Genomic DNA, 24,522 nt, shown 5'->3' on the forward strand with positions numbered 1-24,522 from the left:
TGGGTACGTGGCACTGGGTATGTGCTGCTCTTCAGTGAGCCTCGTTGACGCCAACTTGGGTCACTGGGTATCTGGCACTAGGTATGTGCCGCTTTTATCATAGTATAAAATATATCACTAATTACACACCCATAATAACATTGATTGCTAATCATATTAATCTCGCCAAGGATCTCAGAAGGAAGGATGCGCCGCCAATTTGTTATTTCCGAACAAGTTTTGTCTGGACTTGACTCACTGTACTTACTTATTCCGCTCAGCGTACATTTGCGAGTGGTCGTGCTTTGTATTTTACTCAATTTTCACTCATATCAACATTAAAAGACAATATATTTCAATGCCCCCGACGTTATCTTGTATTACTTCATTCATACATTCATAATTGTCTGTCCTTGTGCATGTCATAGCAGTTCGCGCAATTTCTAGCCTCCAGCGCTTGCAAAAGTTAACAAGATTCAATGACAATTACACCATTTCAGTATAATTCCATTCCTCTTCTTTTTTTTTTACTTATTTAATTTTGTACCTGCGTACGCTTTGTTCAGGCATAGGTTATTATATATCACGCTTTGTTTCAAGAATAATTAGTTACGCATCCATGGTTTAACTCCCAATGTATTCATAAATTCTATGATTGTGTAGTTTTGATAACGTTACAACTCGGAATCCTGCGTGCAGACCCGAATTCTTAATATCTGTATACTTTCTCACGGTTTCCTTTCAACCATACGGCTCTTTTGTTTTATTCCTGAATTTACATTTCATGACTGTTCTCGGCATGAAATGTCGTTTACGTTTCACGACGGACTGACTAACCGACCGAATACCATTGCAGTACACCAAGGGGAAGCTTAAGTTACCCCAAGCACTCGCTATTCAAATGCATGTGAATAGAACAAATACTGTCATTTGACCACAGTCGAACGAATTTAGGTGAAGTTCGCTGAAGTTGAAAAACATGTTGTTTAGTGAAATCTTAATGCAGATTTCTCATTTATACGTTCATATTCAAAGAGCCGAAAATTGTAGAATGCAAAAAAAAAAATTAATCAGTGCATTTGTAACTCTGTAGTTGCCGCTGTTCGAACTTCTGGGAGCAAGAAGTTTCGCGCACAAACTATATAAAATATAATATATAGCATTAGCCTTGTTGAGACACTCCAGCAGTTGAAGTTTGGGGATGGCGATTGTTTGTGAGTTACAGATTCGTAAACTCGACGCTTCGGTTGCTGCATTTCTACTTTACCAATTGTTAAGTAAATTCTATAAGCATTTAAAGCCCCATGTAAGAATTTCTGCTCTCAAAAGTCTCTAGAGCTCAAGCGCTCTTTCTGTTTTTTTTAATGCTGTATACAAATTTCTTAATAAGAACATTTCTGCGTTTCTGGCATAAGGTTTGAATAGAAAAATCGCAATTAGCCCCGAGCTAACGCACTGAGGTGGAGTATGTAACTAAGAACATTGCGTTGTACTTAGGAAAGAAACTTGGAATAAGGGTAGCCGAGTAGGCGGGATCGCTTTATTACCTATGTGAATCGTGCAATGACATGTGAGTGGAATCAGAGAGACAAAAAAGAAACAGAGCATTTATCCATTTCCATGCTTTTTTCGCATCGCCTTTCTATATACAATCGGATATTACGAAGATGAAGGGCGTGGCAATGAGTCGGTGCGTATATGCAAAGAGATGAAAACAAACAATACAAAAAGAAGAGCACAGTGGCGATAGGAGCGGATGGAATGGCATTTAATTTAGCATCGTATGAGGTGCTCTTGTAATTTTGTTTTTCTTCTAGGTCGCTCTTCTGCAGCACTGAATGAATGAATGAATGAATGAATGAATGAATGTTAAAATTGCGTATGAATAATGCAATTTGTGTATTTCAGCAAGACGGCAGAATTGTTGCGGTAGATATTTGCAAGCGAAGCGTTAATTTTCTCTTCCGTCTTTGGATCAAATATGATTGCCCTTTTCGCGTGACAGCGAAAAATACGCGCAAGTTGCGTATTGTTGTGTATACAAATTTCGTAATTAGAACATTTCTGCTTTTCTTGCATTTTGCATTTTATGTGAATTTATATATATATATATATCAGGGGCTTAGCCAGGGGGGGGGGGCTTATGGGGCTTCAGCCCCCCCCCCCGAAATTTTTTCATGCTGTCCATGCACCGCCGACCAAAGCGACCCCCGGCGCCGGAAATCATTCTGGATTTTGTCTAGAATGTCTTTTTGACGCTCGAAAGGACATTTAACCGCGAAGATTACGAACTCGGGCTGGATTTCGCGGCAACACCCATACACCGGGAGTCACATAACGCCAAGCAATCCCATCCGAGCACAAAGTTTCAAGGGCGTTTTGATGGCGAGCGGGCTCGCCGCGGCATCTCGCTGAGGCCGCAGAATCTATGGAGCGCATGGATATCAATTGCGAATATGGGTATAAATCTCATAAGCTCTTGATGTGAAAGGTGTATTTACATTTCCAAAGTTGTGCTTTAGATTTTCAATTGCGGAACATTGTGGGTTTAATGTTGTTATAAACATTTGACGCCAAAGGTCCCTTGACTTTTCTGAAGTCTTACATGGGAACATACAACGAGACAAGCCAAATCAACACACTAGCAGACAAGTTGACAAAGCACGCAGCGAGGTCCAATGAGACGAAGCGTTGTGGTGGTTCACTTGTGCCGTCATGTCACATTAAAAAAATTCAACATTTTTTTTTAACCTACGCCAGAACATCCATGTCAAGACACTAAAGCCAGCCAAAGTAACTACGTTCTTGTTCATTTTTCTACTTTGACTTTTATTCGTGAGGACACATTGAGCCTCTTCAATTTTTTTTTTTGTTCTCGGTACCCTACCCGCGGGCTGCCAGAGCCAGCCAGAGCGCATGCGTTTTTCTCGTATGGCCCCGACCACCGCGCGGCGCACTTCGGTGCGCGTTCGGTTTGCTCTGGCCGAGTGGATTTTCGCCTGGCAGAATTTTGGACGCTTTCTGGCTAGCAGACGAGGAAAAGAATCAATGGTCGCTCGCCGCCATCACTGTGGGGACTCGAAGGATTGCACAGCGTTCGCTTGAGCGGAACCTCTCCGGAAAGTCTTGTTTCGCCGGTGTAGGATACTGAGCAACATGCGTATGGTTCTCAGTGGACCAAGCGTCTCGTGTTTTCTTCGATATTCCTTTAATAGCCACATTAGTTGCCCAAAGTAGGCATTCGATTGTGACCAACATACTTTCCTTGGCGTTTTTTTTTTTTTTTTCATTACGGTGCGCCCCACTAGAGGAAAAAAAATACGTTGCGGCGTCGCGAATTGTCGCATGGTGAGAGTTCTATTTTGTTACTTCTTTTGTGGAAAGTAATGGGCCATGAGACGCTTCAGTTGCCGGATACGTTTATTATATTATTGCGATAGCAATTATATGGACACTCCAGGCGCATTCCTGCATGCGCCGTCGCCCTCATGTTTCGTATAAAGTCCAACGGTGATAACATCGTGACCGCGCGCTGCATTTTGTATGTGCGAGTGAAAGCGTAGGGGGGGAGGTGGAATGGGTCAGCCGACGATGGTGACTTAGTCTTGTGTGTGCAAAGGAGAAAAGCGGGGAGCAAGCGCGCCGCCTTTCTTCGCGCGCGGTACATCGGGGGGAGTGGATGGAATGGGGGCGGAATCTAGGATTCTGTGAATCTATGATTGCGCAACATGTGTATTTGCCTTGTTTGACGCGTTATATACAGTTACTTTTTCTTACATACATAGACTCATTGGAGACTTATACGTATACTTAAATATCTTGTTGCGTGGTTTTGTGTATACATGCAGTGAACTTTGTTTCCAGTGACACTTTTTTGCCTTTTATCAAGCCGTATTTTCGCATTTGTATATCCCATTGTATTTTCGCATTTCTAATGTTCGAGGGCGAGTCAAATGAAAGTGAGCCTACCCTAACCGCGCAATAATGGTTCGGTTCATTATCTGCGAGGCATACGCGTAGGAGAGCGGCATGTCTCATTTACAAAAGTGACACGTAGGTGTGAGAATAAATGTTCTTTAATGCTCTCATACACTGGGTTCAATATGGTTGCGTGACATAATGGACACTGCAAAAGTTGAACAGCTGGGTGTCGCGAAGTTTTTGACAGCTGAAGGTGTTTCCCAACAAGAAATTAATCACCGTATGGCTGCCGTGTACGTTGAACATTGCATTTCACTGGCCACTGTGAAGCGTTCGAGCAAACGGTTCAAAGAAGGACGGGAAAGTTGCAAACACATTCGAAGACCGGGCCAAAACCATCGTGCTATCACCCCCCACACAATTTCAAAGGTTGATGAGCTGATGAGACAAGAACGGAGGATAAGCATCGATGAACTGGCAGACCGTCTGAACATCAGACACAGTTCGGTTCACGCCATAATTCATGAGCACCATCGGTTATCTGCTCTTGTGTGCGCAATGGATCCCCAAGATTTTGATCCACCGCGAGAAGATGGAGAAGTTTCGCGCTGCTTTGACTCATCTGATTCGGTATCACAATAAGGATGTCGACTTCTTGTTTGCAATTGTGATTGGGGACGAACCATGGCGTCACTACTACGAGCCTGAAACACGGCGGTAAAGCTTACAGTGGAAATATTCGAATTTAGCACGCCCAAAGAACGCAAAGGCCGTCATTACCGCCGGAAAGGTGTTGTTGACTTTTCTTTCGATCGTCAGGAGCCATTACTGATAGAATTTGCTAAATCTTGAGAGACCATCAATTGTTTCCGATATTGTGAAACGCCGGAACGGCAGCGTGTCGCAATCAAGAACAAACAACGTGGAAAATTGACCAATGGGGTCATCTTGTTCCACGACAATGCTTGTCCCCACGTCCCTGATGTGGTAATATAAAACTGCCAAAGTTCAAGTGGGAACCGCTGCAACATCCGCCATACAGCTCAGACCTGTCACCTTGCGACTTCCACATTTTGGGGCAACCGAAAAAACAGCTCAAGGGAACCAGATTCGTTCCGGACGATGACGTGAAAGAGTCAATTACAGACTTTTTGAAGCAGCAACCCAAGGAGTTTTATAAGACGGGAATTCTCATGAAGACTACGTTTAAATAAAGTACCCCGTTTGTCATATATTCGCATTGGCTCACATTCATTTGACTTGCCCTCGTATATCTTGCAGAACTCCTGCTTTTTATACGTGCTCTCTGTCGCGACTATAACTTCGGTGCAATTACTCACGATACACGACAGGGGACAGCTGCTCCTGCGTAATACATTGGAACAAACGACAGCGTCATTCAGATTTTTCACTGGCCATTGCATATATACAAGAATGTAAACACGGTTCTTGAATGACAATGTTTTATTAACATATTTGTCCTCAACTTGTTCATTTCATTGCCTTTTCATTTTTCATATCAGCGGCATGCACTGCTTTCCTGGTTTCGAACTGATACAGTTCTAAAGTTAGTGTGATATTTTCTTTACTTAATAAATAGACAAAAATATGGAAGCATTGATATCAGTTATCTTGGGCACAATTTTTGGCACATACGAGTACATTCTTTTATGAAAAAATACATATTTTACTTGTTTTGACAGTGCGTAGCGTTAAAGAATTCGTTTGCAGAATCTTTGGCAATGGCAATGCAGTTATTATTCATGTATTTGATCCCTCGACAAATTGTTTAAGAGGAAGCTTTAGCTCGGGCCCAATCCAACGCGGCCTATTCAAATACATGTAAAACGCAGAAACGCTTTTCTGAGATAATCCTGCTAATCACTTTTATTGAAATTTGTTGCATTTGAGAGAGAAAGTAAGTACTAGTGCCTGTTGGAAACAGAACTTCGATTTAGGGCCTGAATATTGTTTAAAATATTTTGAAAAATTCGAAAGTTTGAAAAAATAGAAGCACGACGTTTACAATCTAATAGGTATGCATCAAGAACAGATATTGCGGCTCTGTAAACGGCATCTATTATAGCAGTCAAAGGGGACAAGTTTGCTATGTCAATTTGTATCTTACGTGAATTGGTTACGTTGTGTACAAGGGTTCTGCAAAAGCCGTATTTCAACAATACTAAATTTTTTAGATTCATGTGTAACATATCTACTTTGTCCGCTGTAGATGTGCTATTAGATGCAATTCACAGAATCGTGATATCATTTTTCATTGTTGAGTCACAGTTTTAAACTTGACATTTTCGTTTTCCGAAAATTTGCGATTTTGGCGAATTTTTAATAAAGAATTGACCACCTAAATGAAAAATTCGAAACCAGCAGTCACTAGAATTAAACTTTTTCTTTTGAATGCAACAAACCTCGTCAAATTTGGTGCAGTGGTTGCAGGGAAAAGCGAATTCCCCTTCTACGTGTATTTAAATAGGAGCACCCGAGCTAAAGCTGCCACTTAAGGAGGAGGCCGAGCTGCAACATGAGCCCCCCCCCCCCCCCCCCCCGAACGAAATTTCTGGCTACGCCACTGATATATATATATATATATATATACTTTACCGCTAGTAACCTGAGCTTCAGAAGACTAATCAACAAAAAACTGTTAATTAAGCTTTTTAGTAGGGCCTTACGGGCAGTTGTTTAAATGTCCACCTTGATGGTAGCCGCCATTTAAAGCACACCCATGTTTTAAATATTTACCATCGAATTTCAACAGTAAACCCAGGCAACATCGAAACCGAGCGCCGCGGGACCGCAGAAAAGGTCGCAGTTTCGCCCGAAAGGCGAAGCATCGATTGCGATAGCAAATTAGTGGACAGCTATACAAAGTAAGGATAGTAGTTTTATCGGTCGTATAAACTTGTAAACATAGGCGTATATACTAACTAAATTAACAAGCATGACGTCACGCGCGCACAAGCCAACATGAACATATCTCACTCGATGACCGCGCAAACTCAATGTCAAAGCGCTGCAGTGAGGAAACGCGGCAGCAGAAGGAAGCGAATTGACCTTCGTGCGGCCGCTCGAATCAACCCGAAATACGCTGCGAAAACACAACGCGGCGCGGACTCTGTACCCGTCGCAAATGGCTTTCAACATATAGCAGCCCGGCCGGGGCGCGCGCGGCCGCCCGAGCCGCCCACAGTAGAACGCGCACCCCCTTCCCTACCCTCGCGCACGCAACGGCTTTCCGCCGTTGCGTGCGCGAGATTGAGCCGTGATTGCCGGCTAGTCGTCACAAAGTTTCACTCGCTAATACACCGTACGCCACGCGGCGACGATTTTATTGCCCTTGGACTTTATACGGAACCTCACGGTGACGGCGACGCCGACGCCGACGCCCACGCCGACGTCAACGCCGACGCGAACGGCAGGAATGCGCCTGGAGTGTCCTTATAATTGATATCGCAATAAAAGGTGGTCCCGCTATTATATCAGCCCGAAACTCCCCGTGACGACAAACGCGAGGAAGTTTAAAACCGAAAGTCTAGGCCAGTCGCGGCAGCTACTGATACGGTGCGCTTATCCCCGAACCAACTCCGCACACTTCACGCTACACACCACACAGCCTAGAACCCTATCGTCTCCTCAGGCGCGTCTTTTCCCCCTCCCCACTCGGTACTCCAGCGGGCTCACGGCGTTCTACTGACGCAGGCGCAGTCCAACTCTTTGCTCTCTCCAACCTGCCCACCCCCTTTCTCCGTGCTTTCGCAGATGAACCTCCATCTGTGTGCCCTTCTTGTGGAGGTTACCCTAACTCCCAACACATTCTTTGGCACTGCCCCCCACCTGTTTCTCCCCCCTCTCCTTCCTTGTCCCTCCACCCATCTACCGCATAGGCTACGTTGCTGACACAAGCAACCAGGTACAAGAGTAGTTGGTGAAATTCATCAACGCTGAGTGTCATCAACGCGGCTGAGTGTCCGGTCAGGATATGCCGTGGCATGCTATCATTCAAACTTCACCCCACACTTCTTTACGGGGCGGTGCCGTCTGAAGCGCAGTGGAACGCGCTCAGTCTCGATATTAGAGAGCTTTAGCAGAGTGCTGACGGTCTGCATCGCTCAGACCAGCCTATCATAACAATTTGCGCACAGCCGCTCAGCGGAACGCTACCGGAAACACCGATGCGCGTGCGCAAAACGAACATAGCGGCAGCGGAACGCCAAACGCTGCCCGCATTCCACTAGGAACTCGATTTAACGAAGCGTCAGGGTGCGTCTAGTTGCTTTTGTAATCGTTTTACAGCCAAGCTGAGAACACGTCACTGGCGTCTCTGGGAAACGCGCATGTAAGATAAGCGAAATCAATACATTCTATGCAGCCACCGGTGCGCGCGAAATGTGTGCGGAGCGGAGCGTAAGCAAACGCTCTGCTAAAGCTGTCTATTGCTTCGATTGAGCTTTGGAATTTGATTATGAAAATCTCGAATTTGGTGCGATATTCAACATTTTTAAAACGTGGGTGTGCATGAAAATGTCACTGGCTCCAAATTTGTCGTTTAGATAACGGCCCCCAAGGCACTAATACAAAAATTAATTATTGAATTTGTGTTATTAGTCTTCTGAAGCTCATGCTATTACTGGCAAAGTATGCCCGCCTCGCAGGAACTCGCCTGCAAGAACGCCACATTCGTTGCGCTTATTGCCTTTTTTAAAATAAATACTCCTGTACGGTCTTTAAAAAAAAACACCCTGTATACTACAGCGTATTTTACGCTGCCAGCTGATTGCATGCTGATTCAATGACCATGACAGCGTGCTTATCGGATGTAGACGGATAATAGGCAGAACAAGGGCTAAATGGGGACGTTCTCGAATGTTGAGCAATGCTATGCGAGAGCTGCCGGAATTGGGAGAGATCGACCCCGTCGCCAGGAACGACTGCTGATCAGCAGTCGCGGGAGGCCATCTCGGATCCTTTTTGGGTCCTACGACGGTGAGCTTGGCGAGTGAGTGCCACCGCGTGGGCAGCTCCGGTCGTTCGCCTGATTGAGTCGCCCTCTTTTGTTGACGTTAATTAAGGTACGAAACCAGCGGGATAAAAGCAAATACAAAGGCAGTCGTGAATAAGGTTACAGAACAAACGCTGGTCCTGTTTGTCCTGTCGCTTTCTTCCCCTTTGTCATTGTCATTTTTACGCTGGTATCGTATCTTTGTTAGCGTGGCTTACCAACAAGCCCAGGAACGCACTCTAATAAACTTTTACTGGTGCTTGGCCTTCACTTATAGGCGTCAGCATTTACCCGTGTGTTGTCCGTGGGCAAAGTATGCCCGCCTCGCAGGAACTCGCCTGCAAGAACGCCACATTCGTTGCGCTTATTGCCTTTTTTAAAATAAATACTCCTGTACGGTCTTTAAAAAAAAACACCCTGTATACTACAGCGTATTTTACGCTGCCAGCTGATTGCATGCTGATTCAATGACCATGACAGCGTGCTTATCGGATGTAGACGGATAATAGGCAGAACAAGGGCTAAATGGGGACGTTCTCGAATGTTGAGCAATGCTATGCGAGAGCTGCCGGAATTGGGAGAGATCGACCCCGTCGCCAGGAACGACTGCTGATCATTCGTTGCGCTTATTGCCTTTTTTAAAATAAATACTCCTGTACGGTCTTTAAAAAAAAACACCCTGTATACTACAGCGTATTTTACGCTGCCAGCTGATTGCATGCTGATTCAATGACCATGACAGCGTGCTTATCGGATGTAGACGGATAATAGGCAGAACAAGGGCTAAATGGGGACGTTCTCGAATGTTGAGCAATGCTATGCGAGAGCTGCCGGAATTGGGAGAGATCGACCCCGTCGCCAGGAACGACTGCTGATCAGCAGTCGCGGGAGGCCATCTCGGATCCTTTTTGGGTCCTACGACGGTGAGCTTGGCGAGTGAGTGCCACCGCGTGGGCAGCTCCGGTCGTTCGCCTGATTGAGTCGCCCTCTTTTGTTGACGTTAATTAAGGTACGAAACCAGCGGGATAAAAGCAAATACAAAGGCAGTCGTGAATAAGGTTACAGAACAAACGCTGGTCCTGTTTGTCCTGTCGCTTTCTTCCCCTTTGTCATTGTCATTTTTACGCTGGTATCGTATCTTTGTTAGCGTGGCTTACCAACAAGCCCAGGAACGCACTCTAATAAACTTTTACTGGTGCTTGGCCTTCACTTATAGGCGTCAGCATTTACCCGTGTGTTGTCCGTGGCAAAGTATGCCCGCCTCGCAGGAACTCGCCTGCAAATACAAATACAATAGCAAATACAAAGGCAGTCGTGAATAAGGTTACAGAACAAACGCTGGTCCTGTTTGTCCTGTCGCTTTCTTCCCCTTTGTCATTGTCATTTTTACGCTGGTATCGTATCTTTGTTAGCGTGGCTTACCAACAAGCCCAGGAACGCACTCTAATAAACTTTTACTGGTGCTTGGCCTTCACTTATAGGCGTCAGCATTTACCCGTGTGTTGTCCGTGGGCCATAAGTCGGCTTGACCTGGAAGAATTACGTAGTGTAGTGGCATGTCTGTGCACCAAGCTCACTTTCGCGCACGCTTTTAATGCAGCGACAGCCTTGCAAAAACGTTAATCTGCGTAGACATGATCGCGCAAGATTTAATTCGAGCTCGAGCCATACTTGCCAGACCGTTTCGTCTCTCTATTCGAAAGAGACATCCAGAGTGGTGAAAGCTATTTTCATCACTCTCCTGCATGGTCGCCCTTTGAAAAGCAACCGCCTACGTCTCTATTTCACCAAAAAAATTATGATGAATTTCTACTGTATATTTAGTACGTGCGAGGCACTTCTCCCTACCGCTGTCAAGTCTACAGACACACTTGAACGTCTAACATACTTCTTTAAATGTAACCAGCAGCCTGATTCAGGGGCAACCAGTTCGAACATAGGTCATCTGCAGCGCCGCCTGTTTTGTGATGATGGTGAAGCTCGCTTTGCTACCGGGTACGTAATCAATGCTAACATGATTCCATTGGTTCTCTCGACCTCTCCCTTCTACTACGTCAGTTACGCATTATGGTACAGGAGAATATAGATACACAACAATAAGGGGAGGGGGAGGGGGGGCATGTCGTAAGGCCTGTTGTGCCTAGCCATATAGAGTCCTTGTCAAAAGTTTCTGGGTCACGACGCCCATAACTGTGCTTCTTTGTCAGGCGGAATACTGGAGACCTCTGCGGAAAATTGGCCCCACAAGATTTTCAGATATTAAGAGGGACAGCGCTCCTCACTCTCCTGTTCTTCGCAAGATCGCAGTTCTTTGGGTATACCGACGACAAATCTTATGCGTGGAGCGGCTTCGAAACTTTCAACGATGGCTGTACATTATGTTATGCTATTTTATGACCTGACAGTTCATTATCTACGAAATGAAAAAGGAAAATAATAACTGGGAAGCATCTGACACTTGTAACGCAAGTTTCCTGCACTGGTACGACTGTAACCTTTTCGAAAGAGAAGTTAATGCTGAAAGCACTACCCTCTGTGCCGTATTTATCATCAAAGACTTACATGTTTGACTATATAAACAGCGACAGCCTAACTTTCAGCGGCCGTTAAATAAGGGACACGGAAAGGCAGCCCTTTGTTCAGAGATGCGCAATGTTACATGCCCCAAGTCTGAGCCATGTACTGGAGCCGTTGTCAATCGTAGCGGAATGTATACACCCCGCATTGCGATTAAGAAAATATGGTGACACGACACAAACTATAGCGTGCCTGAACGCATCCCCATTCGAAGTCCCGCCGTACGACCGGAGACAGCGCTGCCCTATCGCCACTCAGGGCAGCCATAAGGAGTGTGCGTCATGCGTTATTGTCTATACGGGCGCCAAAAAAATATTAATAAAGAAATAAAACGACGCGAGCGATAAATAAATGTGGCGAACTCCAACCTTCTGAGACAGCAACAAAGACAAAAAAAAAGGTAAAAAGAGAATTGTAAACTTTTTTCGCCTAAAGTGTGAAGCACTGGCTGCGACGGCAAAGGGCAACGCAGGGTATCCGCGCCGCTTGTGGTTGTAGCTCTTTCTTTTCCAATCTTTTGACTTCGTGCCTCGTGAGGCGCTGTTGAAACGGTGCGTGATACCAGCATTCGGTGGCCGTCTTCTTTATATATTTCGCCACTGTGGTCTGCGGTCTTCTTTTCCTTCCTCTTTCGTCCAGAGAAAAAAGAAATTCTTTCCATTTCACTCAATGAAAACTCAACCGGTTAGATTTCTTTTTTTTTTAAATAATTATTGTTACTTTAGCAAAGGGGTGCTTAGCTTTAACCATTGCTTCACTTGACGAGGCACTGCTGCAACTTTCGTTATAATACATACAAAGACCCTGTATTCCAAGCGCAAGCAACCCGGAAACGCAACGAACCGAGGAAGGAGCCAGACTGGGATTTCTTTCTTTCATGGCGGCTGATATCGCTTCGCTCAACGCCGTACGTCAGTTTTGAGTCAGGGGCAGCTTATATCAGCTTTCGCTTTAAAATTAGCTAGCTCAGTGTCGTTTGTTTCATGCGTAAATCCAGCCGTATGTGAGATGTTAACCAAAAGCTAAGCGTCTAGAAAGCCACTGAAACGCACGAGGCATCAACGTCCTGTTTTAGCATTGAGGCTTACGACGCAATAATTTCGCGAGCGTGGATAGTGTGACAGCCAGACTTTTCAGAAATCATTTTTTTTCTTTTTTCCCATCTGACGAAAGTACACGCGAGTACTCGCCATGCCACCAGGACCAAGCACGTCAGAAAATAGTTACTGTAATGCTAATCAAGCAAAGCCGTGCGTAACGCGCGCTTTGACAGTTAACTTAGACACTGTAATTGGTGCCGCCACGCGAATATACAGGCTGATGCAAATTGTACTGAAACCTTCTAAAAGGATTTGTTAAATGGAGAGTTACATCATGGTACACTGAATGACATTCCACGACACTGTTAGTATCATCTCTCTCTCCGGTCTACGGACATCTCCGCGAACACTGCGGGCTTTGAGAAGAGGCCACCTGAGCATCATCTAGGGACCTAGTTTAAAATTAACACACACGAAAGTGACTGTTATCACGACAAAAAGATGTCGAACCCCAGTCGAACGGCTCGCAGTGTCGAAGTTTTAACCACTAGACCCCATTTTTCTTTCTTTATCGCACGGCATCGGAATGCGAGCATTTCTAGGAAAAACAAAGCACTGATCTACTCAAGACTGGGCAAAGTGTTTACAAGCTTTCTATGACACTATCAAGTCACGTGGCCCCTCTTGTGCTGCATATGGTGGCGGTAGTGCAGGTTTAGGCAGGTTTAGCCTGGAGATCAAGGCCGGCTATTGCTCTGCCTGTGAGCGTCTCTTTCACTGTCACTGGGACACTCACCATCTGTCGGACAGTTCAGTGTCTCTTTAGAAATATGAGAAGAAGGCGTGAAGCTTTCTAGTGGGCTATAGCAGATCCTTCTGAAAACCCAACATGTTGAAGGCGCGTATGGGGGAGGCTACTTGAATTAGGAAGGAACAGCGCCAACTAAGACGACCACGAGAGGGAGAACGACACACGACAAGCGCCAGCATAAGAAAGGGCCCTGTGTTTTCAAAACATGGTTCAGAACAACATTCATTTGGGCTAGATGGTGCATACTTGAATTAGGAAGGAACAGCGCCAGCTAAGACGACCACGAGAGGGAGAAGGACACACGACAAGCGCCAGCACAAGAAAGGGCCCTGTGGTTTCAAAACATGGTTCAGAACAACATTCATTTGGGCTAGATGGTGCATACTTGAATTAGGAAGGAACAGCGCCAGCTAAGACGACCACGAGAGGGAGAACGACACACGACAAGCGCCAGCACAAGAAAGGGCCCTGTGGTTTCAAAACATGGTTCAGAACAACATTCATTTGGGCTAGATGGTGCATACTTGAATTAGGAAGGAACAGCGCCAGCTAAGACGACCACGAGAGGGAGAACGACACACGACAAGCGCCAGCACAAGAAAGGGCCCTGTGGTTTCAAAACATGGTTCAGAACAACATTCATTTGGGCTAGATGGTGCATACTTGAATTAGGAAGGAACAGCGCCAGCTAAGACGACCACGAGAGGGAGAACGACACACGACAAGCGCCAGCACAAGAAAGGGCCCTGTGTTTTCAAAACATGGTTCAGAACAACATTCATTTGGGCTAGATGGTGCATACTTGAATTAGGAAGGAACAGCGCCAGCTAAGACGACCACGAGAGGGAGAACGACACACGACAAGCGCCAGCATAAGAAAGGGCCCTGTGTTTTCAAAACATGGTTCAGAACAACATTCATTTGGGCTAGATGGTGCATACTTGAATTAGGAAGGAACAGCGCCAGCTAAGACGACCACGAGAGGGAGAACGACACACGACAAGCGCCAGCACAAGAAAGGGCCCTGTGTTTTCAAAACATGGTTCAGAACAACATTCATTTGGGCTAGATGGTGCATACTTGAATTAGGAAGGAACAGCGCCAGCTAAGACGACCACGAGAGGGAGAACGACACACGACAAGCGCCAGCACAAGAAAGGGCCCTGTGGTTTCAAAACATGGTTCAGAACAACATTCATTTGGGCTAGATGGTGCATACTTGAATTAGGAAGGAACAGCGCCAGCTAAGACGACCACGAGAGGGAGAACGACACACGACAAGCGCCAGCATAAGAAAGGGCCCTGTGTTTTCAAAACATGGTTCAGAACAACATTCATTTGGGCTAGATGGTGCATACTTGAATTAGGAAGGAACAGCGCCAGCTAAGACGACCACGAGAGGGAGAACGACACACGACAAGCGCCAGCACAAGAAAGGGCCCTGTGGTTTCAAAACATGGTTCAGAACAACATTCATTTGGGCTAGATGGTGCATACTTGAATTAGGAAGGAACAGCGCCAGCTAAGACGACCACGAGAGGGAGAAGGACACACGACAAGCGCCAGCACAAGAAAGGGCCCTGTGGTTTCAAAACATGGTTCAGAACAACATTCATTTGGGCTAGATGGTGCATACTTGAATTAGGAAGGAACAGCGCCAGCTAAGACGACCACGAGAGGGAGAACGACACACGACAAGCGCCAGCACAAGAAAGGGCCCTGTGGTTTCAAAACATGGTTCAGAACAACATTCATTTGGGCTAGATGGTGCATACTTGAATTAGGAAGGAACAGCGCCAGCTAAGACGACCACGAGAGGGAGAACGACACACGACAAGCGCCAGCACAAGAAAGGGCCCTGTGTTTTCAAAACATGGTTCAGAACAACATTCATTTGGGCTAGATGGTGCATACTTGAATTAGGAAGGAACAGCGCCAGCTAAGACGACCACGAGAGGGAGAACGACACACGACAAGCGCCAGCATAAGAAAGGGCCCTGTGTTTTCAAAACATGGTTCAGAACAACATTCATTTGGGCTAGATGGTGCATACTTGAATTAGGAAGGAACAGCGCCAGCTAAGACGACCACGAGAGGGAGAACGACACACGACAAGCGCCAGCACAAGAAAGGGCCCTGTGTTTTCATAACATGGTTCAGAACAACATTCATTTGGGCTAGATGGTGCATACTTGAATTAGGAAGGAACAGCGCCAGCTAAGACGACCACGAGAGGGAGAACGACACACGACAAGCGCCAGCACAAGAAAGGGCCCTGTGTTTTCAAAACATGGTTCAGAACAACATTCATTTGGGCTAGATGGTGCATACTTGAATTAGGAAGGAACAGCGCCAGCTAAGACGACCACGAGAGGGAGAACGACACACGACAAGCGCCAGCACAAGAAAGGGCCCTGTGTTTTCAAAACATGGTTCAGAACAACATTCATTTGGGCTAGATGGTGCATACTTGAATTAGGAAGGAACAGCGCCAGCTAAGACGACCACGAGAGGGAGAACGACACACGACAAGCGCCAGCACAAGAAAGGGCCCTGTGTTTTCAAAACATTGTTCAGAACAACATTCATTTGGGCTAGATGGTGCATACTTGAATTAGGAAGGAACAGCGCCAGCTAAGACGACCACGAGAGGGAGAACGACACACGACAAGCGCCAGCACAAGAAAGGGCCCTGTGTTTTCAAAACATGGTTCAGAACAACATTCATTTGGGCTAGATGGTGCATACTTGAATTAGGAAGGAACAGCGCCAGCTAAGACGACCACGAGAGGGAGAACGACACACGACAAGCGCCAGCACAAGAAAGGGCCCTGTGGTTTCAAAACATGGTTCAGAACAACATTCATTTGGGCTAGATGGTGCATACTTGAATTAGGAAGGAACAGCGCCAGCTAAGACGACCACGAGAGGGAGAACGACACTGGACAAGCGCCAACATAAAAAAAGGGCCCTGTGTTTTCGAAACATGGTTTCGAAACATGGTTTCGAGTCTGTCTTCTGGCCACAAACTGTGCACTGCGCCGAAAAAGACTCGGGCTTAATGGCGTGAAGCTTAGGTGAGTTATTAAACGACATAGTTTGTAGACGACGGAGGTGACTCTCTCCCGAATCATTAAGACCCTTAGCGGGCCCCGGGGATGTCTACCTCTCAAGGCGCAAATGCTGTAATATCTCTGAGTATGTTGTCAAGACAGCAAGGGAGGACGTTGAAGGATCCCGGGGCAGAAAGCCCCGGCCGAAGCGTGTGCAAGCTCGTTTCCCTCAACCCTCTGGTTACCTAGTACCCATATCAGCTGCTTCCGTGCAGATCGAGTCTTAGATTGACTCAGAAGGTTGAAGGCCCGCGACGTGATTCTAACACGCATACAATTTCTACAAGCCGCCTGCGAATCTGTAACAATGTATTCCGTTGCGAAGTGCGTCGTGGCTAGGGCTATCACCACTTCCTCCATAGCCAAGGTTTCTCCGTTACGAACTGAAAGCCCGTCTACAACCTGCATTTGGTTCACCACTGAAATTGACGATATCCCCTTTACAGGAGCCGCAGCGTACACGAAGAATGCTCCTGTTGCTCTTGAATAGCACTTGTTCATCATCTTGCTCCTCGCCACTCTTCTCGCTTGATGATGCTCCGGCTGCATGTTTTTAGGAAGCGGAAGCGTGAGGAACTTTTTCTTCCACTTCCGTGAAACATCTTGTCACCTGGCCACTTGTGGAAAGCAGATGTTCAAATCCTCCAATACCCTGCGACCCACCTTGGTTATAGCCAATCGCATTTCCTGCCTTGTAAGATGGTCGCTGATCAATTCATCAGCCGTATTGTGCGTTCCCAGTTGTACCAGGTAAGGTGCTTTCACGGGTATAGCGAGCGCCTTCTTATAAGCCGTTCGAATGTAAACGTCCAGGTGATTTAGATCGATATTCCTTATCCGAAGGTACGGGGCCACATACACTATTCTACAGAAGATAAATGCCTGTATTAGCCTAAGGATGCCTTTTTCCTGCATACCCCTCTTCTTGGTTGTGATCCAAAATATCATACGAATGATTTGCTCGCGCACAATTCAGAGCTTAGTAATGGCGGCTGCGTTCACGCCGTTGTTCATTGGGGCTCTTGCATTGCCCAGGAGGCGCTGCGAAAAGGGTGCTAAAAAGCGCCCTCTGTCCTGAACTGGGTAGTGCCAAGCTCGGTCGTCTGCTTCGGAAAGCACATTTACAATATGGACCCGACACTTTCGGTTTTGTTGTACCACGGCTTGCGGCGAATATTGGGCGCCGAAGATTTTTCGAGGGTAGCACGTGTACGTGTACGCCGTTTAAGAAATAAGCGACGAAGCTTCAATGCGGTGTCAATCGCAAGGGAAACGAGTCGCGTACGAAGTTGAACTTCAGGTAAGTTTTGCACGCTGCTAGATTCAGGCGCACAAACGCGAGGAAATGCTTGCTATAAATGAATTCACAGCAGCGATAAGTAAACATCATGTGTACGGAACTGCTCGAGGGCACGACGGTACGCGCCGCGACGGCAGCGGTCTTTCGACATGCCGCGAAACGGCGGGCCTCTTGCAATCTTTGTTGACTGCATGCCGCTCGACAAGTAGTTATGCCTGCACTGTAGTAGCGGCCATCTGTCCCTTTAGCAACTGATAAATAACTGATGCAATGCATATGATCTCGCAGTAACGTAGGTGCGAATCACGCTGCAGCGCGAGCTCGTGCGCTGCTCGCTTGATGTAGCTTTTAATGATAGCGCTCGAACATCGATGTGCTGCAATCAATACTACCTTGCTGCGCTGCCTCAACGTGCTGGCTTGAGGTCAAGGATGAGCACATTTAACTCTCTAACCTGCGCTGCTCGTAGTGGGGTAGTGAACTGACACCGAATCAGCCCGACCATTTGTGGTCATTTGCACACACCTCACTTCACCACTTCGCACCAGTCGAATTAACGAATCGTGAATCACCAGCCATGCCTGCTGCTATGTCGGTCTGCCGTCGGGACTATAGGTGCAAAAGACCGAATTTTATAACGCAGATAATCAAGCAAGCTTCAAGACAGGCGAAGCAGTCAGCATGGCGCGAAGTTTCGCTTACCCAGCGCGACGAACTGCAGCTATCGAGCGCGCCCGACGCTCCCCTTCGTGAGGTCTTGAAGGAAAATGGTAGAATCTGATGTTGGGATTCAGGCCTTCTTGTACATGGCAGCCCGCGACGCAGAAGTAACGACGGTGACGCTTTTTCGAGGCTGAGCTAGGTCTCTCCGGATCTGCGTCACCGATTCCTTCTGCTTCCAGCATTACGTCTCACGGAGAGCCCGTTTTGGTTAGACTATAGGCTGCGGCTAGCTCGCAGCGTGGTCGGTGTTGTCTGTAAGGAGTGACAAGCCTTTCCGCCCTCGCAAAAGGGCAGAAAAAGTGCGAATCGACGCAAAGCTCGGGCGAGAAATGCGCTTCGCCACAGCCAGGGCTCAATACTACCCACGCCGGTACTACCCAGATAACGCTTCGCGCGCCGCCACCAGGCGCCGCTACTATACCTCAAACTCCAGCGCAAGACGCCCATGAGCAGCCCCAAGACCCGTAGTGTCTCCACCTCGGGAATAAGTGTGTCGTGGGCCGAGATTTCCAACGGTGCAGTATGCCCTGTCCTGCGCAAGTCGGGGAGCTCCGACTTGTTCGAGGAACAGCGCAGTCCAGATTCTACTGCATACTTTTCAACTGTGGTGGCAGCCTCCCTCCATCTGTCCCAAGCTGTCCTCCGTTACCCATATAGTGAAACTGTCCGCGTAAAGGGCGTGACGAACGCCCGTCACGTCATTAAGTTGTTCCGGCAGGTGCACGAGGGAAACGTTGAAGAGCAGTGGAGATAGGACCGCTCCCTGAGGCGTACCCCTGGAGCCCATGGATGTCGGCTCGGACCTCCTGTCACCAATCTTGATGTGGGCTTGCAATAAGTCCGTGATGATGCGCTTTCCACCATGAGTACCCTATAGATTTTCCGGAACCTTGGAGTGTTTCACATTGTCGAAAGCCCTCTTAGGATCCAGCGCCAGTATGGATCTACTGTTGCACTCGCACGGGAGATCAGTCACCTCCATCTTCAACTGCATTAACACGTCCTGGTTTGACAAGTATACCCGAAACCCGAACATCGGGAAACCCGGACAACATAGGCGCAGTTGCACCGACTTCATCTTCCCTGCGCACGTCGTAAGCGAGATTGGCCTCAGGCTATTGATGTTCACCTCCTTTCCAGGCTTGGGAATAAAGCTGAAATCAGTCCTCTTCCACACCCTGGGTCGATTTCCACGTCTCCAGCACTCGTTGATGTATAGCGTGAGATTTTTGAGCGCCTGCCGATTAAGATTCGCAAGCAGTAGCACCGTCACTTTGTCGTTTCCTGGCACCGTGCCCCGCCTCATGGCCATAAGCGCCGCCTGTATTTACTAGACCACGAATTCTCGATCCCAGGTCCGTATTCTCCATACCTTCATACTCCCGTACTGGCTCGTTGTATTTCACTATACAGATATATTTGGTGGTGAGGACTGCAACCAGCTGCTCGTCCGGGCCTGTGAAGCCGTGCAAGGCTCTCTCGAGGTTACGTTGCTGCTCCCCGTTCGACTTCGTAGGCTCTATCAAACATCTAAGAAGAGACCATGCAGCCTTAGTGCCGAGGCGGCCTTTCATGGAGTCACATTTGGCCGACCATTTGTACTTGGCCAAGCTCCATGCATACTCTTCCGCTTCCCACGTTACTTCCGTGATCTTGATCTTGAGCTTGCGGTTAAATTTTTGCCTCTTCCACCACCGTGTGAGTCCTCTAGTGGTCTCCCATAGATGTAGCAGGTGGTTGTCGATAACTGGAACTTCTGAAGTCTGGAGCGTACGCGTAAAGCGATTCCTCACACCCAGTCATGACTCAGCCCATTCTTCATACTTCGGGAGCATCCCCATTCTGCCCAAGAATAGGCACATGCCCATTATCACGTACTTCGTGGCCCAAGATGTCAATTGGGGCACATATTCAATGGCGCATAGCTAGTGCCACTGAATGCTCTTGTCCTGCTTGTCTATTCGGGTACATACCAATTCTGGCATATTGACCAAAAAGTGGAACACACCCAGTGTCCAAAGTTCTCATATCATAGCACTTAGCAGCACACCAAAATTGGTTTAGTACCCCAAGAATGCGAATTGCATTAAAGATAAATACGCTGTGTACTCTTCTTCAGCCCACAACACACGGAAACAAACTGATAACGGTACATCTACAAAAGACGCAATACAGGCACAACACATATATTTTGATTTATAACGTAGACTTGTCATCGCTAAATGAGGTCATCTGGTTCCATTCCTTTGGCACCCGATCTATTGCTCCAATTCAAAGACCATCTGTTATCTCGTCTATGCATTAATTCATCAATGCATTGTTAATGTGTTGATCTTGTTGTCGTTGTTGATGTTGCCGCCTCAACACATGGCTCATACCCACGATGCAGATCAGCCACCCTGGAGTGGTTAAAAAATACATCCGATAAAGAACAAAAAGCAATAAAAAAGGAGACCTTGCCCAATTTAACAAGCATAACAATGTTTTTATAAAAGATCACGTGACAAAAAATTTAAAAGTGCACCATACTCGGCCACTGCTACCAATATAACCGACCGACAACACACTTCAGTGCAGCTATAATATGCAGAACTAATACACACTCAGTTCAGATATAATATACCTGTTATTGGTAACTAATAAATACGGACCAAGTGACAATAAGTTTGATGTTCAAAACCCTGGAATAATAGTTATAAGTACGAAGAGCACCCTGCGGTGGGAGGAGAAATGGTAGCAGGAAATAAAGAAATTATATATTGCTTCTGGTTCGTTACAAAAAGAATAGGGGTTAATTGTACAGAAACTAGATCCACGAAGGTAAATATTTAGACGCGGAAATAGAAAGCGGTAGTTTGATAACGTCAACTCGCATTGTAATGAGAGACATTTTCTCGCGTTCCACTGGAATAGTAGGCGCTGGAGACCATCAGCGAAAAAATGAGATGCTGATTCCTCGCACTGTCAAATAAAAGCCGTTTAAATCTAGCTCGTGCAGTAAAATAAAATTTTGGAAGAACATTTCAAACCGGACCACTGAGTGAAGACAATGCGAGAGAGTCTGCGGACTCCTTTGAGAAATAGTCCATTGTGTCCGGGAACCCACATAAAGCAAACTTCAGACAAACTGCACGATTGTAAAAAAAAAAAAAATAGAAACACTCAGAAGAGGCGACCGCTTAGTAGCAGGCTAGAGCTTAAATGTGCTGAGACCGAAAGAACATCTATAATAACTTATTACTTTAGATTTCTGAGCACAAAGCTTTCTGATGGCCAATATAATTACCAGAAAGGTCTGCGAGAAAGATTGGGGTGTAATCAGGAAGACGGAGAGTGAAAGACCAGCTCAGTAGAAAGATGCCAGCCACTGCCATCTCTAAACTCTGAGCTGCATCCGTGAAAATAACAGTGGCAAGAAAATCAAACAAAGTGACCTTCAGGGAGACATTTCAAAAACACGCGCAGGTGGAAATATTGTGTGTTTTTGGACAAAAACATGATGAAATACCATTTCAACCTGTACTGAATTTGAACATGAACAAATTAATCACGGCTTGCTGACCTGCCCGACACTGATTCTTCCTCTTTGTCTAGACTAGAATATTATAGCTCGCCGCGTTTGTTGCTGGTGCCGCCCATGCTTGCCGTCCTTCCATCTCTTAATTGTACAACTATAATTTCTAGTTTTCTCGCTAGCGTCTCGGTCTTTAGCTATAGCAGAGGCACCGCAAAAAAAAACACTAAATAACGCTGTCAGCGAAGATAACGACGACGGTGAAGTCATGGCGTCGGCGTCCACAATAGATCCTGAAAATCTTTAGGAACCCCTTCTCGAAAGGGCGCCGGGCTGAATGGCGGTACGCTCAGCTGTGCACGTGTCGCGAGAACAGCGCTGAACTGTGCTTGGATACGCAGGCGGTGCCACGGCAGCCGAGCCAGCCGGCGCGCCCGGAAGCCCAGGAGACGCGCCCGCGGGCGACAGCGCTGGGATGAGCAGGCTCCGATGGTGGCGGCCAGCGCTCTGCTGATGGTGCTATGCGCGGCGGTGGCGGCCGCGGTGGCCGCCACCGTGGACGGCGTGCTCGTGATGGGACGCGACGGTCGCTGGCACAGCGACGAGCCGGTGTACGTGGGTCAGCAGACTTGGCTTCTCCTGCTTGGCTCGGATCTGGACAGCGAGCGCGTGAGTTTCACGCCTCGCGACGCCGAGCGCGGAAGCAGCTGCGGCCATGCGTCCGCGCTGCAGCCGTCCTCCACGGACAAGAACGGTTCCACCACGGTTGTGCTGCCGTGGCGGGGCCGCTGGTTTCTCTGCCTGCGAAATGGCGAGAACTGGGTCCACCAGGGACCTGCTGTCAGCTTGACTGCGTAAGTGGGCCGCAGGCGGGCTACTGACGCCGTTGATTCAAGCGCGGCTTCGCAGCACAGGTGACCCGGACGTGGCCGTGGTTTCGGGCGTGCGCGGTGGCGGCGAGACGGTGTCCTCCAGCAAGCACGGCTTCATGGTGCTACCCGTGGGCGAGGAGGTGCCACTCCTGCTGCTGGGCTCCAACTTTTCCGATCGCACGCGCGTCACGCTCACCACTGAGAAAGCGGCCCGCGGAGTCTTGTGCCGCGAGCAGGTGCTCATCGACACTTGGGAGCTGCGGCCGCTGCACGGAGGCCTCGCCGCGCGCGTCACCCTCAAGCTTCCCCATGCGGGCGAGTACCAACTGTGCGTGTCACTTTCCGGCCGCTGGGTGCACCAAGGCAGCGACCCGCTCGTCACGCTCGAGGGCGAAACAGCGCTGGTGCCTGTCTGGGTCAACCTCTTGCTCATCGGCACGCTGCTTGTCTGGTCCGGCCTCTTCAGCGGGCTCACGCTGGGTCTCATGGCGCTCGACAAAACCGAACTCAAAGTCATCGAGTCATGCGGCACTCCCGAGGAACGAGACTACGCGCGCAAAATACTACCGCTACGGCGTCGCGGAAATTACCTGCTCTGCACCCTGGTGCTCGGCAACGTGTGCGTCAACAGCAGTTTCACCATCCTGCTGGACGGGATGCTGAGCTCCGGCCCCGTGGCAGTGCTACTGTCCACCTTAGGCATTGTTTTGCTGGGAGAAATCATCCCGCAGGCCATTTGCTCCAGATACGGACTTGCCATTGGTGCGCGCACAATACTGATAACCAAATTGTTTATGATAATCACGTTTCCTCTCTCGTGGCCAATCTCCAAGCTGCTGGACTGTGTGCTCGGAGAGGAGATCGGTAATGTATTCGACCGCGAAAAACTTACCGAATATCTTCGAATCACCAAGGACTACGCGCAACTCGAGAATGAAGAGCTTAACATCATCTTCGGTGCTCTTGAACTGACAAAGAAAACAGCAGCTGACATCATGACGCGCATCGAGGATGTGTACATGCTTCCATATGATGCTGTGCTCGACTTCGAGACCATGAGTGAAATCGTCAAGCGCGGCTACACACGCATCCCCGTCTACGAAGGCACCAAGCAGAACATTGTGTCGCTCCTGAACACCAAGGACCTGACGTTCGTGGACCCTGACGACGCCATCCCGCTGGCTACTGTGTGCAGCTTCTACAAGCACCCGCTCAGCTTCGTGTTCCAGGACGAGACACTCGACTCGCTTCTGCGCGAGTTCAAGAAGGGTCACTCGCACATGGCATTCGTGCGACAGGTGGTGCAGATTGAAAACCGCGACCCCTCTTACAACGTGACGGGCCTGGTGACACTCGAGGACGTCATCGAGGAGATCATCCAGTCAGAGATTATCGACGAAACCGATGTTCTCAGTGAGTTATACATCCTTTGTAGTTCTGGCGCGGTCAGAAGGAAAGCAAACGCAACGCAGAAAAACTGCCACATTGCAGCGACGCAGCTGAAATTAGTTCGTGCACAACAGCGTACATGAGGTGGCAGATGAGCGACACCTCTCCCTAGTTTTGCAAGGCCACGTGTCAGTGAGTTTAGTTTATGGCACCGTGTTCCTTCACATTTGTTTCACGTATCCTTGTAGAAATCCGTGACGAGGGCGTAT

The 24,522-nt window shown here is 47.7% G+C and overlaps 1 protein-coding gene across 2 annotated transcripts in view; it reads left to right on the forward strand.

Annotated features, from left to right (window-relative positions):
• The window catches only part of LOC126545439 (unextended protein-like), a 72,083-nt gene that overhangs the window by 45,461 nt on the left and 2,100 nt on the right, over nucleotides 1-24,522 (forward strand). For both annotated transcript variants that reach the window (XM_055061484.2, XM_050193315.3), the window contains exons 2-3: nucleotides 22,394-22,846; nucleotides 22,902-24,277. In XM_055061484.2, the coding sequence (XP_054917459.1) occupies nucleotides 22,394-22,846; nucleotides 22,902-24,277 (1,829 nt within the window). The remainder of the gene's footprint in view (nucleotides 1-22,393; nucleotides 22,847-22,901; nucleotides 24,278-24,522) is intronic.

The sequence above is a fragment of the Dermacentor andersoni genome, chromosome 1, assembly GCF_023375885.2.
Source record: "Dermacentor andersoni chromosome 1, qqDerAnde1_hic_scaffold, whole genome shotgun sequence".
NCBI classification, from domain to species: domain Eukaryota; kingdom Metazoa; phylum Arthropoda; class Arachnida; order Ixodida; family Ixodidae; genus Dermacentor; species Dermacentor andersoni.